The 19,137-nt window shown below is 37.7% G+C and overlaps 1 protein-coding gene across 1 annotated transcript in view; it reads left to right on the top strand.

The window, feature by feature from the left end:
• LOC129266963 (uncharacterized) overlaps nucleotides 1–18,647 on the top strand; it is a 38,283-nt gene extending 19,636 nt beyond the window's left edge. The window contains exons 5-10 of the mRNA XM_064104078.1: nucleotides 3,306–3,362; nucleotides 4,364–4,487; nucleotides 5,217–6,386; nucleotides 6,836–6,973; nucleotides 8,421–8,765; nucleotides 15,588–18,647. Coding sequence (XP_063960148.1) covers nucleotides 3,306–3,362; nucleotides 4,364–4,487; nucleotides 5,217–6,386; nucleotides 6,836–6,973; nucleotides 8,421–8,765; nucleotides 15,588–15,862 — 2,109 coding nt within the window. The 3' untranslated portion in view covers nucleotides 15,863–18,647. The remainder of the gene's footprint in view (nucleotides 1–3,305; nucleotides 3,363–4,363; nucleotides 4,488–5,216; nucleotides 6,387–6,835; nucleotides 6,974–8,420; nucleotides 8,766–15,587) is intronic.
• Nucleotides 18,648–19,137: the final 490 nt, after the last annotated feature.

Raw genomic sequence — 19,137 nt, 5'->3', positions numbered from 1 at the left:
AGGTTCGTAAGTCCGAAAACGAAATGAGGTTCGTAATTCCGAAAGTTCGTTAGTCTGAAAACGAAGTTAGGTTCGTAATTCCGAAGATTCGTTAATCCGAAAACGAAATGAGGGCGTAATTCCGAAGGTTCGTTAGTCCGAAAACTAATGATTAACGAACCTTATTTCGTTTTCGGATTAACGAACCTTCGGAACAACGAACCTTATTTCGTTTTCGGATTGACGAACCTTCGGAACATCGAACCTTATTTCGTTTCGGATTATCGAACCTTCGGAATAACGAACCTTCGGAATAACGCCACAAATGTTCGGATTAACGAACCCTTTTACGGATCGGATTAACGAACATCGAGGTATAGGCAATTTACGTGTTTCGGAATTACGAACCGTCGGAATAAAGAACCTTCGGAATTACGAAGTGTAACCTATAAAAGTTATGAAAAAATGTTCTCAAAATATTTTAGTTAAACATTCTTGAAAAATGTTTTTTTCTTTTGTTTTCCCAAAATGTTGAAAAAAAATATTGAACTCATTTTTTTATCGTTTTTATAATATAATTTGGATATTAACGGGGCAGCAACAGGAGGGCACCAGGCCCGACAGATGAATCATGATGATGCAAAACTATACTTTTGATCATTTGTAAGACATGTCTTATACTTCATATAGACATCACCATTATTGTTATAAAAATTGCACTGCACTTTCCGCCTTCATCTGGTGTTTACAAATGCGAAATGAAGTTGAATTTTTTTATCGAGTTATACCATATTTTTTACTTGTATTTAAGTGTAACAAAGCTTGCGTGCGCTTGCGAAATCTCTTCTATCCAATGGACTGCCTTATACCTCTTAAATCTTGAAGGTCAAGTCCACCCCAGAAAAAGGTTGATTTGAATAAATAGATAACTCAAACATGAATAACGCTGAAAATTTCATCAAAATCGGATGTGAAATAAGAAGTAGTATGACATTTTAAAGTTACACTTCATTTCACAAAACAGTATGCCGCACATCTCGGTTGGTATGCAAATGAGGGAACTGATGACATCACTCACTCACTATTTCTATTGTATTTTATTATATGAAATATTTTGATTTTCTCGTCATTGTCATGTGAAATGCAGTTTCATCCTCCCTGAACACGTGGAATTCCATTATTTGAACATTTTGTGGTTCACCGGCAGGCATGCAAGGAGGTCCTAATTGTCAATTTCGTAAAAAATTGAAATATTGTATAATTCAAACAATAAAAAACAAAAGAAATAGTGAGTGAGTGACATCATCAACTCTCTCATTTGGATGTAACTGACTCGTTCATATAACTATTTTGTGAAAAATAAGCGAAACTTTTTAATGTCATAACTTTCTTATTTTACATCCGATTTTGATAAAATTTTCAGCATTGTGCTAGTCTGATTTTTCTCTATTGATTCTAATCAATATTTTTCTGAGGTGGACTTGACCTTTAATTTCCATTTTATTTTCATTCATTTTGCACAACAAATTAGTCTAATTAGACCAAATGGTAAATGGACTAAATGGCTATTGGCCAACTGGTCATTAGACGGAATGACATTAAACTAAATTAAAGTAGACCATGTGGTGAGAGGACGAACTGATGGTAGATCAAATAGACAGTTTGCAAATGGAGGAATAATGGCATTAGACGAATTGGAAATAACCCGTATAGGAACTCAGTACCCAATTAGGGAGTAACAAACTCATCAATACATTTGCCTCCAACACTTAGCTCCAAGCATGTATGTATTGCATTACACTGACTGCCCCTTATCATGGAGGTCAGGAGGTCATTTCATGGAAGCAACAGGGTCCTGGTTTTCGTAGTCTAGTCTTATAAAGTGTAATACTTATTCCACGGATGAAATCATTGGGTAAGAGAAAAAACATTTCAATAGAACAAAATTTGAATATCAAATTATCATGGCGGTATATGTCTTTTCTGTAGAACATCGGTCACATCTGTGTATTTTCATCGTCCTTGGGGGTAAACTTGTATTTGAGTGGAGGCAAAAGTTTGGTACAAGAGACTAGTCGTATACTGTAGGCCACTGGTCTGGTTTCCCCTGACCCTCCACTGCCCATTGGCCACGATGGGGGTGGGGGCCAGGATCTGTTGATGCTGCCTGAGCCAGAGATGTTTACCAGCTGTTGCCTCCTTGTGACTGGTGTAGTCTACTTATTCAAACTTTGATACTTGGTTCATAGGTGGAATCATTTGGCGAGAGAGGAAGGCGCTGAATAGATATTTTTAAGTGCATGAACACGGAGCCTTATATTTACAGTGTAAAAAACAACAACACAACTTTGCATTTTTCACCCTGTTTGAGGTGAACTTGTGTCGGGTAAAACTGTGTCTTGTTTGGTGTATGAGACTAGGGCACCTGACCCCCTACCGTGTAACTTGTTTGATTGATGCCTAGCTTTTCTGGTACAGCAAAGTTTTGTACTGGACCTTGTTGGGGAGGGAAGATGAGTGGATTGGCGCTGATTAGAGATTGGGAGACATGTGCCCTCTATGTTAGCTTTGGGAAAAAGCACTTCCAAGCAACAAGGTCCAATCTGGACTAGTCCAGTGTGTGCGCGCACTGCCTCTGTGTTGTTTGGTACCATTTGTTTGTACACCAACGCACCGGATGCACGCATAGGATCCACTGCATGCACACGTACACGATCGCCTATGATTTGCTCTAAATGAAAAATATGCTGCAGTTTTTACCAGGTTATTATATGTCTAAAATCTCTATTATTTTGTGATGAGAAAGATGTGTTTTTTCTAGAACGGACTACAACTCCCCACCCCAAAAGAACAACGTAAGTAGTTGGAAAAAAGAAACATACAGAGTGTTTGTGCGTGAATATTTTATTGAAGCGATATTCTCGCATAAACTCCCCATTCACTGTGCGCTCGTACATTATATTTGCAATAGAACACTTTTACGCGAACTTGCCCGGCGAGTTACACTATAAGCACGATTCGCTTATAAGACCGTTAGAATCGTGCGCTGCTATTTGAGAATCCCTGATCTATACCATACGTCCATCATCGAGACTGATGGGGTGCGCGTAAATAGTACATGGGTGTACAACAGACACGGAATCTCGCATATAAGAGCTAACTTGCACATCGATGGTATTAAAGGGTGTACCCACGTATCGTACACCCCATTTGAACCGGGATTTCTTAGAGTGTACATATTGAATGTATTGATTACTATGATTTTGTACCAAATCAGGAATTGCCAATAATTTTCACATAAAGCATATTTGCAATTTGATTTTCAGGTCAAAGAGCTGACAGAAGTAAACCTACGAGGCCAGGCACCGGTAGAATTAAAGTTTGTACGTTAGATATTACTGATACTTAATTACATTTCTCTTAATTGAAACCATGAAAAAATTGACAGCGATTTTTAAAATTTCATTTTTAACACACAAGACAATGGAGAAAGATTATTATGTGACCTGAACAAGGCACCATGGGCATCAGGACACATTGCTAGAGCGCCCACTTCAACGAAAAAACCAAATGCCTCCCATTTGCAAATATCCATATAAAATCACGATGCATATCTGCATGAAAAATATCACTACTGGGATCTGTTCATTCCCAGAGGAGACCAGTAATTTGTCCCTGGTGGATTTTATGCAAACTCTATTAGTGGCCCAAGAAACACAGTGAGCACTGTAATGCAACGTAACCAAGTTTGCCCGTAGTCTGAGTTTTAGCCCTTGTAGCGCGAAAAATGCAGAAAAACATAATGTCACATTTTTTAAAGCATATTGGATGAGCTACCAAATGATAAAGGTTCGGAAAGTTTCATTATTAAGTTATTTTTGTAATTTTTTTTCTCAAAATCTCATTTAAACACACACGTCAATGGGGAATAGTTAGTAGTGTGTACGTGGGCTGAATCGGCCACCATGGGCATGAGGGCACAATGCTAGAGCGCATATTTCATCAATGACGCAAGAACACGATGCAGTGGGTTAAGAATTTAAAGCGCAAGATGATCATAACAATATATCACGCAAAGTTCAATGGTAGAACAGTTTTGTAAATTAGGTGGCTGCCAATATAAAATATGATGTCCTTATTAGGTTAAAATTAATTTCCGAAGTCAGATAACTTGGTATATGGGCTGTTTGTCTGTGAGCTTTGCATATCAAGGGCGTTCTGTTCAATATGACCTTTCTGTGTTAGATAGAAACATGGAGGGAGGATTTCGTTCGTTGTTTAGGAATCCTGAAGGGCCTATATTTCATAAAGTTTGGGTAGGATCTTATTTAAAGAATACGATTTTGTGTGTGTGATTTAAATTTCATATTTTCTATTTCAACAGCCAAGCGAGTTGAATGATGCCCTTTCTAAAACACGGAGACTACATTTTTTTGATCAGTATGGATGGAATGTGTATAAGATGTATGGATACATCGATCGCTACCTAAAGCTTGAACATTATGCTAGTAAGTGGAATAATATAGGACTGGACTTAAAGTACAAAAATATGTTCATATAAGGTATCATAATTATACAGCCCAACCATGTATGTTTTTTTTATTAAAGTAATTCATTGTGCAAATCAATAATTCTATACGGAGAATAATTATGGATTTTGACGTTGTTCTCTAATGGCATTTATTATATTGTGTACGGATCAGCACACAAGGTCATATGGTAATAAGTAAGCATTAGCTTCATTATGAAAATCCTCCCTGGGTTGCGATTTTCAGTCAAGCCCTGGAAATTGAATCCGGTGGAAAATGAAATACCATTCCACTATTTAGTGAAACACTCGAAAGTGACTTTGTATTTCCATCATGCTGATCGAAAATATAGTACAAACAACATATTAAGAGGCACTTTCAGGATAAATGAAATTTTGATCGTTTGTTGAATTATGTCACCCTTTGCAGCTGACTTAGCACATAAGAAAAAAGAAAAAACTTACGAACTCCTTAATGAAAGATTCTGCTACCGGAAGGAAGTGAAAGTTAATTGTTGAGCAGAGCTTTTATATTATATTGAAACATGTTTCAGTCTATTTATAGTACCCTGTTTACCCGTCTGTTTGATGATATCAATGCCAGAAACTAACGCATTAGCATATTTCTTAATTTCACTTAAATCATTTCGTCCTAGCTCAAATGAGATACTCCTGATGAGATAATCCTATTTCATGAATTTCTTTTCAGCCAAGGTCTCTGTTATTGGATATGGAAGAGAATATCATCGGCGTATATCTTGGAATATCGATGACGATGGAGCTTGGATAGTATTTGAAGATGCATCACCACAAGATCTAATAGAAATGATCTCTGCACTGGCTCCATTGTGTCAAAAAGTGGAACATATTACCACTGTCTTAGACGAGCATCTGGATATTCATACGCATGGATCACCACTTTTCATTCCAATGAGATCTGTCCTCGCCGTTTGCCTTTACGCACACTATGTACCACTCCATGACTCATTACAGACCGTCAGGAGGTGTTTTCCAAGTGCAAAGAGTCTCGTGCTAGATTATGACTTAGCATTATCATTTGAATTCACTTCCAGACACCACCCTGGCATCCCGCTGTCTTCACTGAGAATATTGGAATTACGTAACCTACATTGCCGCGATACTCTTGACATGCTCTTTCTCCTGCTTTCTTCTTCCTGTCAAAACATTGAATCCCTCACCGTCACAAGCAATGATCCCCTCAAATGGGAGAAGTCAAAGACAGCCATTACAGAATGTAAATTACCTAATCTGACTGATATCCATCTTGAATCTCGTTGGTCTGACCATGGACCTGTAGTGTGGAGGTATAAAGAGCACTATGCACTCCAAATGATAACAGACTTATTACGTATGATGAGTCCTAGTTTGAAATTTGTCAAAGTAAAAAGTGTAAAGCTAGGAAATGTAGTTATGAAGAGTATTGAATGGTCCCGAACATCATCAGATTGTGTGTTGCAGATTCAAGATGTATCACTACTCGCAGAAAGGTTGGTTTTTGGATACGCATTGCGAAAGTCAGCTGCTGTACCCATAACCAAGTTAATCGATATTACAACCAGTGAATTTAAAGAGGTTACTGTCCTTACACTTGTCAGTTGCAAGATTGATTTTGGGCAGTCTAAACGTAAGTCCCATCAAAGCCCGAAGGATCTTGGTACGTTGCGGGAAATAAGGTTCTTTAGTTCAGAATACTCACTTTCCAAATCTGATAGGAAAAAGCTTGTTAAATTGTATCCTAATGTCAAAGTGACTGAAAAACAGGAGAGTCAGGAATCATCTGAAGAATCTCAGGAGGGTGCAGGGATACCTTCCAAGTTGGACAAAGCCTCCTCTCAATCACTCAAGACATCTGCCATAGGTGGGTTGATATTGATTGTTCTTCATCATGATAACCAGATAAATAGTGATTTATTCAAAATTTACCTTCATGGATATCATAAATATTTACAAGGTCTTATAATATGTATAAAAAAGAGTTAAATATTACAATAGGCATAATGGAGTTATTGGGAATTTACTTCTGCAGACATGGAATTTTTTGCAAGAATTTCCTCATGCATATTACGCAAATTTATTGAGGTAGGCTAAATTATCTCCCGTGCACAAACTGATATTTCCTCATAAATACCATGATTCCGATGTTTCGTTAAAATCTTCCCTTGTCTAAATAGATGATTCATTGTTGAAAGACAGGTAGATATAATGATATATTACGGGCACCTAACGCATATCGGAAATAAATGAAATTCATAATCCAAATTTTAAAGAAAGTAATATTCCTTTAAACTACCATTTTTTGATATACAGATAAACTTTCTGAGGTAAAGGTTAAATTTCATGAAGACACAGGCTCACAGAACCCTGAAGGTGGAGAAGAAGAAACCTCATGGCAAGAAAAAGAAGAGGAATTTGACGTCAACCAAGAAAGCCTGCCCAATGAAACAGGTTCTATAAGAGTAGTAATCAGGAAATACTTTTCTAGTGGTACACAACAAGGATTTATTTGGTATTGAAACATGTTTACTAGTTTGCCTGTCATTGAGGATTTCTGGACGTACATAATTTTGTAATGTTTACAGCACGAAAGATAAAAAAGGAAGAAAGTAGATATTTGTGGATTTTCTTCTTGTAATGTTAGCATGTTACTTCACTAGAGTTTTTTTTTAATAATTTGATTAAAAAAATACATTGCACCAATGGGGAAATGTTAAAAAAATTGCCAAAGTTGGAAAAATTATTGTTCTTTTACTATATTCCTCTTATCATTTACAATGGATATTTCAGAATATTACATAGGTTATGTAGATTCGAATCAGTGATAGGTCAATACGCCATCACGTGATCATAGCTGCGACGATCGCATTTGTTATATTCTTGGTTTTGACGTCACCTCAGTGAATATAACTGCGTTGTATTGTCAATTGCCGCGTTATATTCCCTAAGGTGACGTCACTTGCTGCTTACAAGTTGCGTAGTCATCAAATAGTTTATTTGTACCGTGTTTACACCCTGCATCGGCTCGCGGTTCACAAACGCGAGCAGCTGCATAATCGGCTTTTTGTTGCGTGTAAACGCGATTAACTTGCATCGGCTCTCGGTGCAGAATCGGCAATTTTGCACCACCAAAGTAGTAGGTTCAGAACCGCGAGCCGATGCAGAATCGGCTTTTTTCTATGTATAAACCGAAAGCCGATTCTGATCGGCAATTGACGCGCATTTTATTTACTTTACCATTATGACATACGTGTAAGCGCACGGAGCCAGCTTTGTCTTTATTATGACGTTTATTGTTGGTGCGCGAATCATTTCAGGTTTTTGCAACGCGAGCCGATTCTGCACGGCGAGTTGTGACAGCGTGTAAACGCGGAGCAAAATAAACCAAAAACCGATTCTGCATCGGCTTTTGGTTCTGAACCAAAAGCCGATGCACGTGTAAACACGGTATTAATGTACGCGCTAGTGTTAACGCGTCGATTGCATGAAGAACACGCTTGATGTATTTTTAAAAATGTCGATTATGACGTAGATGGATCAGAGTTGTAGCAAGAATTTCTGGTGGGAGCCAGATGATGAAATGCAATCTCTGATGGCGAATCCACATAGACTATATAATATAACATATATTGCCTGGTCTATCGTTTTAATAAATAACATTTCAACTCCCTTCCGAAGCTATATTTTTCCCTGGGGAGAATATTTTCCCTCAGCGCTGCGCGCTTCGGGCAAAATATAGTCCCTTGGGAAAAATATAACTCCATCGGGGAGAGGAAATGTTATGTTTAAACTCTAGGTAGGCAATATCTGTCTAATGTCCCCCAGTCATGGCAGTGTTAAGCCACAATTATTTATTGCAATAAAGAGTACAATATAATTATTTTTCAATAATTTTCAGTTCCTGATGAAAGAGATGTCAAAACAACCAAGAAGGAGTGCTGCAAGAGAATTGGAGCTGATGGTGGTAGACTGCGGCTAGAGTCCTTTGGGATTGAACTGGAGATACCTCCTGGTGCAATCGGCAAAGAGCCACAGGAAATCTCTCTTTGTGTTCTGACCGATACTCCTAATATTGGTGACACCAAAGAAGAGATGTCAGTCTGCTTCGGCGTACAATGTTTAGCTCCTGATGACTTAGTCCTGAGGTCACCGGTGACTTTCTCAATACCTCATTGCGCTGTTGCAACACTCTACTTCAGTTTAAAGGCAGTCCTGTACACAGGAGAGGGAGAATACTCGCCACGTAAGAACTTAGAACGTGCAAGACTTATCTTAATTTCTTTCTATGTGTTATGAAGGGTAAAAAGTGTCACCCAGATCTTCAGATAATTACTTCGTTATGTCTACATCCCTCAGAAAAAAATTGCCAGATAACGATATGTCGTCTTATCTGCAAACTGTAAATTTGATGTATAATGTCGACATCATGTTGGGAGGGATGAAGGAAAGCTATGATCTTAGCTCTTCTGGAAAAAAGATGATGACAAGCTTTCGGATCTTGTCATGTCTACGAAAAGATTATCAGACCCCAAGACAATGGATCGAAGACTTGTCATCTGATCATCTCTTCTCCCACCGGATGTAGACATATCAGGGCCGTCTGCACCATCCCGAGTTTTCAAATTAGCGCGCTATTTCTGATCCGGCAAATTATCCCGATCTGAAAAATCTCGAGATAGTTGGCGGTGCAGACGCAATTATCGCGCTAGTTCGTAGGATTAATCTCGAGATTGCAATCCCAAGTCAACTCGGGTTTATTTGCAAAATAGCGCGCTATTTTACGAATTATCCCGCTAATTCGTCGGTGCAGACGCACTCGAGATTGGACTCGGGGTAATTTATTCATGACGTCAGTCCATAATGCAATTCGCGTTCCACTTCCGCCTTGGTCAAACATAACCCTTTGAGTGCGACGGGCTTCCACAGAAGCCCAGCGAGTCGTTCACTTAGCTACGACGGGCTTCTACAGAAGCCGAGAAATGTTTGGTTTAATTCAGTGAAGTTTTTCAGCTTTTTCGTAATTGTTATGTACTAAAACCTCTGACACTATTTCCTTCATAAACCTATTTCGATAACAGATTGAAAAAAATATACAGCTACGTGGGGAAAAATCCCGAAAATAGGAAATCATTTCAACTTTACCCGATTTTTTCGTTGGAGTCGGACGGGAAGGATAAATTTTGTGACGAGCACGTACGCGCGCGCATAAGGCCTGATCACGTGATTCGTTCTGATCACGTGATTTGATCCATATCGTTGTTCTGATAGATACATACGCTAACATCTTTTCTGCAAGATCGTCACGTAATAAGCTACGCGTTTATTCACCATTTTCGTCTTATTTGTTTAATCAAGAAGATATCATTCTAGATAGAATGATATCTCCTTGGTTTCATCGATCGATTGCATTTTCAGAAAAGCAAAAAGCTTGTAATGTCTTAGTACTTTGAGCTGATCTCAGTGCACTTTTTGAACTTTTTCCCTCCCCATCATCCCTCTTCTTCTCATTATTTTTGTCTACTATTCTGAAAAAAGGAGAAAAGAAAGCAGTTTAGCACACCATTCATCTTCTGCTCTTTTCAAAGGGGGAACGTCCATGTAGTTCATGATATCGGCACTACCCGAACAAAAGAATGTCTGGGCGGCCACTCAAACAAATTCCTTCCGAAAAGAGCAGGATACAGATGGCCAACGCCCCGAACAAAAGGAAGATTAGTGTTTATCGGCAGGATGACCCATTGAACACTTTTCGTACTTAGCAATACAAAAAGCTTTTATGAATCTTTTTTCGACCAACATACCGTATCTAAAAAAATGTCTCATTACCGACAACACAGGTGCTTATGACATCCGTCAGTGATTCATATTGCAAAAAGGCGCTTCCCCTGGGTGATGATGCATATAAGGATGAACGAATAATTATTTAGGGAAATTATCGAAAAATATGTTCAAATGTCAGGGAGGACGAGAGAGAATGAGATACAGAGATAAAAGGGGTAACAGACAAGTGCGCTTTTGCTAAAATTCCATGAATATCTACTTAAACGAATTACAACATGACTTTATTTTTTGGTTAGATTACTTTAAAAAAAATCCCACAATGTTTGTTTGTTGCAACTCGGTCCTAAGACCCTTGCCAAACTGATGACTTTTTATCATTGTTCTTGTTTGCCCCCCCCCCCCCACCCGAATAAAAATGTTCTGACCTACACTCTAATATTTCTTGTTTGTCTCCTCTCTCCGATTTTCTGTTTTTAATTGCGAGTAACGCTGTAGAAAAAATAAGAATAAAGACCGTCCTGGCCCCCTTTTTTCCCCCGTTACGACCAAAAAAAAAAAATCGCATTTTGGGCGCTTACCATGGTTAGCATCTAAACCAAAATGTTTGGAAAAAGATGTTATACAGGGACTGCAATGTTTTTTTATGGTGCAAGTGTTGAGCTGTGGGACGGGGATGAAGCGGCTAAAAAAAATACAATTTGTTAATTCATGTAATTTTACAGAATGAATTTATAATAGGTTAGGTTTTAGAACCTCTTCATCTTATTTCCTTTTCTCACCCAGATGAAAACTTCTGCATTGAAAAGTTGACGGAAACATAATTACTTCAAATGATAAAACCAATAATGAACTAAGTTTCCTCGCGCGAAATGGAGGAAATAGAATAATACAGGATGATACATTACGCTAAGGCACCCCCTATAAAGAAAACACGTTTGTATGGCGTGTCACCCGACAGAATCCTCTCAATCCTACAAACTTTTATTCATGTGCAACCTACCCCCCCCCCCAAAAAAAAAAAGGTTGATACCGACCCAAATTTTATTGATTTTCGTACTTTTTGCCGATTTCTTTCTCATTTTTTTAACTGGCGAATAGCGTGGTAGAAAAGATTCATAGAGGAAAAAAAATTGTTTCCGTGACTGAATGTGGGAGGGAGTGGACCGGCCGAAAAAAAAATCAGAAAGTTATATAGACTTCGGATTTTTTGTACATGTTTGCTGAAAGAGGTGAGGACGGTTATTTATTATCGGTTCTGAAATCAAGGAGACAATAGAACAAAACGAAAGAACAAATAAAAAACAACACTTATGATTGCGGATGCTATAATTTATTCAAGAAAAAATACTTTCTTTTACTTTCAGTAATTGCTTTGCTCTTTTTGAGGGAATAGTAAGATAAAGAAACGTAGAAAGTGACAAGAAGAGAGTTGGGAGGTATGATTTCAGACTTACAATTTTAGTCACTTTTATTCGTTTAACTCTTTGAAATAATTTCATGATATTACAAATCGAATACCGATGCGCAAACTTCAGGAACAAAATTATTTTATTACTATAATATCTGCGGGGGAAATCGAATTAAATGAAACATATAATTTATAAAAAAATCTAAAAAAGAAAATTACTTTTAGTGAAAGATTAAGGCCTCTGTCTTGCCATAACCCTAAGCCCCAGGTTCACAAAAAATAGTTTAGTCGTGCATTTTTATACGATGATGATGATGATCATCATCATATTGTCTTTTGTGAAAGATATCTACCCACGTTTTCAATATAGAAAATGGAAGATGATATAGAATTTTTTGTGAAATGACAGTTACAATAGTAATTTTAGAAGGTTTTTCGGGACATTATTTGAGAAATAGGGGGAAAACCCCCCAAATTTTCGACATGATAACCACGATGCAATAGGACGAGAGGCCCACAAATGCAACCATCTCCAATCAATACAAGTTGGCAAAAACGAGGCATTGATCTCTCGAAACCGTTACCGATGAAGAGAGGGGGGGGGGGGAGATGTTAGATGTAATGTAAAATGACAGGTACTGAGAAGAAAAAAATCAGAAAGAAAGGATTGAGGGGAATGGGGGCGGGTATATACCTCGTAATCCAAATCGGGAAGAAAGAAGACGATACAGATATAATTCAAATGAGAAGAACTCAGAGAAAAAAGGTGTAGAAGGGAGGGGATATTGAAAGACGATAGATATAAGGGAATGAAAGCGGTATACATTCAGTTACAGGTTAGAAACCAGAGAAAGGGAAAACGAGGAAATCCCTAATTGGTACCGTTTTATAAATACATTATACATGCACATGTTATATTAAAAAATGCGCAATAATTTAAACAAATTTACCATCCGCCAGTCAAATAGAATGATATAGCTTTCAAGTGTTATTGAAAACTTGTAAACAAATTTTATATAAAACGGGCCCCTGGACAACTTTTGAACCCTCCCCCCCCCCCCCCCGCTTTCTCTCGTTCTCTCATCCGATATTGCTCTTATTTTTGTCTTCTATTTCAAAGGAAACAAACAGAAAATAAAGGAATTAAGAACACCTTTTATCCTCTGCTCTTTTAAAAATGAACAAAAGAAAGTCATGGCGGACGCTCAAACAAATTCCTTATAAAAAAGAGCAGGGGACTAATAGCCAACGCCCTGAATAAAAGGAAGATTAGTGTATTTCGTCAGGATGACCTAGTAAATTATCGGATTATCGTCGTAATTATACACTTTGCAAAGATCTGCAAGGGGGTAAAGAGACCATTCATGAGCAATGAAAAAAGAGCAGACAACAAAGCGGTATCGATCGAACCCGACTTGTCCGCGCGTGCTGATTGCCCTTACGCATTTTTGTACACAGTGCCTATTGACTTGGGAAAAAGCGAAGATTTTACAAAATAACACGACTTTTTCCTCGTAAATTCCTTAACTATTCTGTTGATTTGAGAAGCGAGACCGTTAATTCTATAAAGAAAAATGTCTGATCTTTCATCTTTACATTTACTAAAAATCCTGAAAATACTTCAGTTTGGCGCAATTAGCAATAGATTAGGAAAACACCGCCACAGATCCAAATACCAGCAATGTACAAAAACAGCTCCGCCGCAGGGAGAAGTATCCGGTTTCGCGGGCCCGCACGCAAAGGGATAAACACGTGCGGAAGTCAACTTTATACATGCGAATAGCGTTCATAAGCAACGATGGTGTCCCACCAGTGAATGGATTTTGGGAGAGACCAGACCGAAGGGGGAGGCGCTCATCGACGATGGTCATATTCAATAACAACACTGACAGCAGTGTTGTCTTATTCCTTCGCAAAATGTGAGCAAATAGCATTTCTTTCCTCCTTCTCTCCCTCTCTCTCTCTCTGTCGTTGCCTCCTACTCCGCCATCATATTTAAAGGGGAATCCAGCCTTGGCCATAAAATGTTGTGTTGGGAAGGAGAAAAATAAATTAAACAGAATGGTGAAAGTTTGAAAGAAATCGGACAAGCAATAAGAAAGTTATAGCTGCTTTAAAATTGAGATCACTTATACTATGTAGATTTCAAATTGGCAACTGGGTAAGTTAATTATGACAAGGGACAAGGACTACTTTCCCATAGGTCATGTACTTTATTATCAGGGATTTGTGGTTTTCTCCTAAGTACCCATTCCCCTGGGGCAGTAATCTAAATATAACCAAGGTAGTATATTATTTATGTCCTCATGAAAGAAAAATATAATTTGAAATAAAACTTTTGGGAAAAATGACATTTTAGCCATAATATGTATTGGAGAACATGAAAGAGTAGTCCTTGCCTTACATCACTATGACATCCCATATGCGGCCAATTTGAAGTCTCCATGGGTATAGATATTACCAATATTTACAACTTTTAAAAATTCATAACTTTCTTGTTGTTTGTCCAATATTGTTCAAACTTTTACCTATCAACTTGTCTGATTTTTCTTTTCCTTATAAAAACAAGTTTTTATTTGGGTTGGATTCCCCTTTAACGAAGAATACATCACTTCTTCACTCGCTGAGCTGAGAGGATTGTTGCATAACACCGGTTGAATTCGGCGAAAGTGCTAGTGAAATGAGTACATAATGTACATTGCTTGCATATCGCGGGAAGTTATTCAAAAGCGCGGGCCGTTGAAACTCCAAGATCCGAAAGTGCGCATGCTCGTAATATCGGGCTTGTTGCCTCGCTCGAGCAGGAATCGCTCTTCGTGGGATGGTGCAGACGGGGTTTCTTGAATCTCGAGATTAATCGCGAAGAGGGCTGATCGGGCTAATATCTCGAGATTGAGCAAACTCGGGATGGTGCAGCACCGCCTATCGAGATCCAAGATCTTATCATCTGATCATCTCTCCCACAGGATGTAGACACGATGAGATCCGAGATCTTGTTATCTGATCATCTCTCCCAATTATACATAGACATGACGAGTTGCAAGATCATAACATCTGATCATTCTTCTACAGGATGTAGACATAAATTGGTTGGAGGTCATGTCATCAGAGGGAGTAGATGAGTAAATATGATATGATGATTATTTGAATATTTGGTTGGTAATTTCAAGCTTCCGTATGAAAGAACAACAAATGAAAAGAACAAACATCTTTAACGACTGTGATTATAAATTCATAAGATTGAGTAAAGCGTAATGCGAATTTCTTAACGTTAAGGGACGACAAGTTACTCTTCATAATCCATAAGCGAAAAATAGAGAACAATATTGTTGAAAATCCATTAAAAAACAAGAGAATTGTAAAGTTTCACCATTGTTACGTAATATACAATACATGCCATATGCATGCAGACCCCTATTTATCACATGCAGTATAAATTCTATAAATCGTGTAAAATTATTAAATTTCATAATTTCCTTTCTTATGTGAAACATGAGCAGTACACATATTGTTCTTGTAGAAAAGGGTGTGATATATGTCTGACGATAAATATCCACCACCCACATAAAAGCATAAAAACAAAGATTTTTTTGAGAAACTGGCATTTCGGGGAATTTATATCACACGACATATGTGGAGGAACTGCTCGTTTGCTACGTCACAAAATAACAGCTTTAACTTTATACATTATTATTTATGTTATTCTTGAAGGAATTTTCATCAAACTCTCACCAACAATTGTTCTTATTTAATCAAAACCAATTCAGTATCCTTTCAGTTTAAATGCTCTCTTGTTACTGATTCACACTTAGAAATATTATTTTCTTCCATCAAAGATCCATAACCATTTGATTATTTTCCAATATGTAATTGCAGATGCAGTTATTAAGGAACGGAAAGTACTGTCAAGCTCTGGAATACCCAGCTGCAAGATCATGAAGGACGTACTTGAACTCAAGATGGATCATTTTTCGTGGGCGAAGATTATGATCAGGATCAAGAACTTCTTCTTCCGCGGAAAGAGGATGTGCTTCGTGCCGTTTAAAGAGAAGTACTTGTCCCTGGCAAAGACACCTCTCATCTTACATGCCAACTTTTATGATGATGTGGAAGGGAACAAAGAGGTAAGTTTAACAATTTCCTTATTTTAACGAAATTGCTGTTTTTATGATCTATCTTGGCATGATGGGTCAATGTTAGAGCGGCCACCTCATAAACGATCGGGAGTGGGATCGATCCCGGTCGAGTCACACCAAAGACTTGCAAAACTGGGACCTTCTCCCTTCTTGTTAGGCGATCAACGTTACGATTAGATTGGATATTTAGAACAATTTATTGCATTTGAACCATAAAGACAATTTTGGTAACTCATTATTGAGTGTAATTACCAAGGAATTTATGTTATCATGTGAGGAAAAGACGTTAGTGTCGTCTGCAAATAATATCAAAGATAAGCGAAAAGTTGTATTAGTTAAGTCATTGATATAAGTTAAAAAAAATAACAGGCCTAATATCGATCCTTGTAGAACGCCGCATCGGATTGGTAACAAAGTTTGAGGAAACGTTATTATACACCACATATTGTTGTCTATTGACTAAATAACTCTGAAACCAAGAAAGTGCAAAACCGTGGATTCCATATTGATTAAAGGTATTGTTTAACTTTGTGAGCAGCCGATTTAAAAAATTCTCAAACCAAGATGAAACAAGTGTACAAGTGCATGTATCAGAACTAATAAACCCTGAAAACAACCATTATTGAGAATGAAAAGCTAAAACTACAAGGCAAACCCCGATTTTGTAAAAAGGCGTCTTACAGACGCCTAAATAGTACACATAAGTGTATGGGATGAAATTAAGATGGTGTTTTCAGTCACTTTATATTTCAATTTTTGAAGCACTAAATAATTATTTTCGAACAAAATTTTTTCTGGGCTTCATTTTTTTAACATATCACAGACACAGGTGACAAGTGTGACCTTCTAGCTCAGATTTTTAACAGTCAAACCAATGTTAACCAATCACTTTAAGCTTTTTAATCATAACTTCAATACTTAATCAATAATTCTTCAGGATTTATAACAGGAAACCATTTAATACCAACTCAAACTTTATTTTAAGAAATTATTACACATTCTTCTTCCAGCTAAACTTTTGACGTTTCTTATTCACTACATTCCTGCTTCTCACTAAAAGATCCACTCCCTCAAATTCAGGGTAAAGTTATGACGTACAAATTGTTTTGGTCAAGCGTATGTTACGATCTTATAAGCGACTCGGGCTAAACCTGCAACTCGCCGGGTAAGTTCGCGAAAAAGTGTTCTATTGCAAATAATAATGTACACGCCCGCACCATGGACCTATTACGAATGGACATTCAACGAGAGCATTTTATGACCACCACCTGTTTCCAGCTGTCAAAATTGCTGTCTAACCCTTAACTTTCTCTTTACGCGGTTTTTACAACGACCGCCCGGGGTGATTGTTTACACAAGCTCCTTTCGCCCGATGATCGTCACCGATCGATCACTGGCCCTCTTTCGACCAAAGACGGTCATGTTGTAGCCCCGATTGCCAATAGGGAAAGTCCTTACATTACCTAGAATGCAATGCGCAATTCATATCCGGTTTTTCAGTACATTATTTTAGGCTCTCTATAATGTGCGATTGTCGTCTGTCCATCAAAAAAAATCCCGTTAAATTTCATCACTCCTGTGGAATTTTATGCCCAAATGAAAATCAACTTCTGACCGAAGGTAAGCGCTACTATCGACATCGATACTGTCCGAAAAAGCTGAGATTTTAACGTTTTTCCGCAGATTTTTTCGTCGAATTTCAACTGCTTTTTTGCCGTAGATATACGGATCTGCAAGGTGATGTCAATGCATTTCATTTCCGGTTGTTAGCGATGTACGTAAAAAATACGTTTATGCACGCCTGTTTTCTTGTTTCTGCTATCATTTTCATAGCGCTAACGTTCGCTGCTGTGCGTTGCTTTTGATAAAGTGAACGAACAACATCGCAATGGGTAGGAGCAGCGTACAATTGATTTCCGCTGTCAATCAGTGAGAGCATGTTTTACGACCGGCTTGATGGGTGTCAGCTGCCAGCGCTCTGTTTATAAAAGGATTAGCGGCGACGGTCTCTGTGTCAAAGGAGGGGATTCGTTGAACGTCCATTCGTAATAGGTCCATGCCCGCACTGAATGGGGAGTTGGTGCGAGAAAATCACGTCAGTAAACGGTACCACCAATTTTCCATAAAATACGTGACTATTATTAAAAAAATCGTACTATATCGGTTCTGTAATGTTAGGGAGTAATTATATAATTGCAGGCGTGAATTTATACGATCGAATACACTTCATTCGGTCGATATATCTGCAACTGCATGTAGTATCGTATCGCCAACAAATAATGGTACCAAACAACACAGAGGCAGTGCGCGCACACACTGGACACATTTTCAATAAGCTAGGAAGCGAGTTACTCTATATCAGAAGTTTACATCATTTTTTAATTGGTTACTGACCAATATGTTTTATGATAATCATTTTTTCCAATTTGATCTAATTCTCAGTTCAATAAGGGACACTGAAGAAAAAGAGACAGTTCGGCCGCTTCTATCGCTCCCTCATGTTTAGTTTCTTCGCATTTATACGCCCTTTCCTTTATTCATTATTTGTTGTTTTAATCTACTTATCATTAAGTTACCTTTTCGTTTACTAATTAATAATTTCATCAACATATTGGTTACTGACCAATATGCTTTATGATAATCAGTTTTTCCAATTTGATCTAATTCTCAGTTCAACAAGGGACACTTAAGAAAGAGAGACAGACAGAAAGAAGTAGAAAAAGATGGAACAGGAAAAAGGGGATATAGAGAAGGAAAAGAAGATGAAGAAATATATGGGTCAGAGGGACCCCCCCCCCCCAAAAAAAAAGAGAGATTGTTACGATACTGCAACAAATAACAATGAAAATTTAGTTTTAAATTTGATTTATTTTTGTTATTACAGGAAATACATGTAGATCAATCAACAAAATAAAAACAAAACATCTTACATGTCTTGAAGATTTAGATGTGCAATCCAAGGTTATGATATTAGATCCAATAAATCCACGTTGGTTGGCAAAGATTCCGTAAATTAAAGTTCACAATGATGGCGATGATGAAACTGATGTTGAAGCATGATGAAAAACACAAGAGTCACCGTAACGAGTTGGAATGTCCGTGAAGACGATGTTGATGATGATTAACAGTCAATTTCAGCAATCCATGGGTCGAAAAACGTTCATTAAAAAAAGGTTGATGATCTTGATGAGAACTGAGAATTCCTCTTTCGAAGTAACTACAAACAGTTCATTGATGGCGTGCAAATAATTCCACAGAAGATAAATGTTGTATTCCAGTTGGAATAAACT

This window comes from Lytechinus pictus, chromosome 8, assembly GCF_037042905.1.
Source record: "Lytechinus pictus isolate F3 Inbred chromosome 8, Lp3.0, whole genome shotgun sequence".
NCBI classification, from domain to species: Eukaryota; Metazoa; Echinodermata; class Echinoidea; order Temnopleuroida; family Toxopneustidae; genus Lytechinus; species Lytechinus pictus.
The sequence above is the reverse complement of the archived record's forward strand: the minus strand, read 5'-3'. Positions and strand labels throughout refer to the sequence as shown.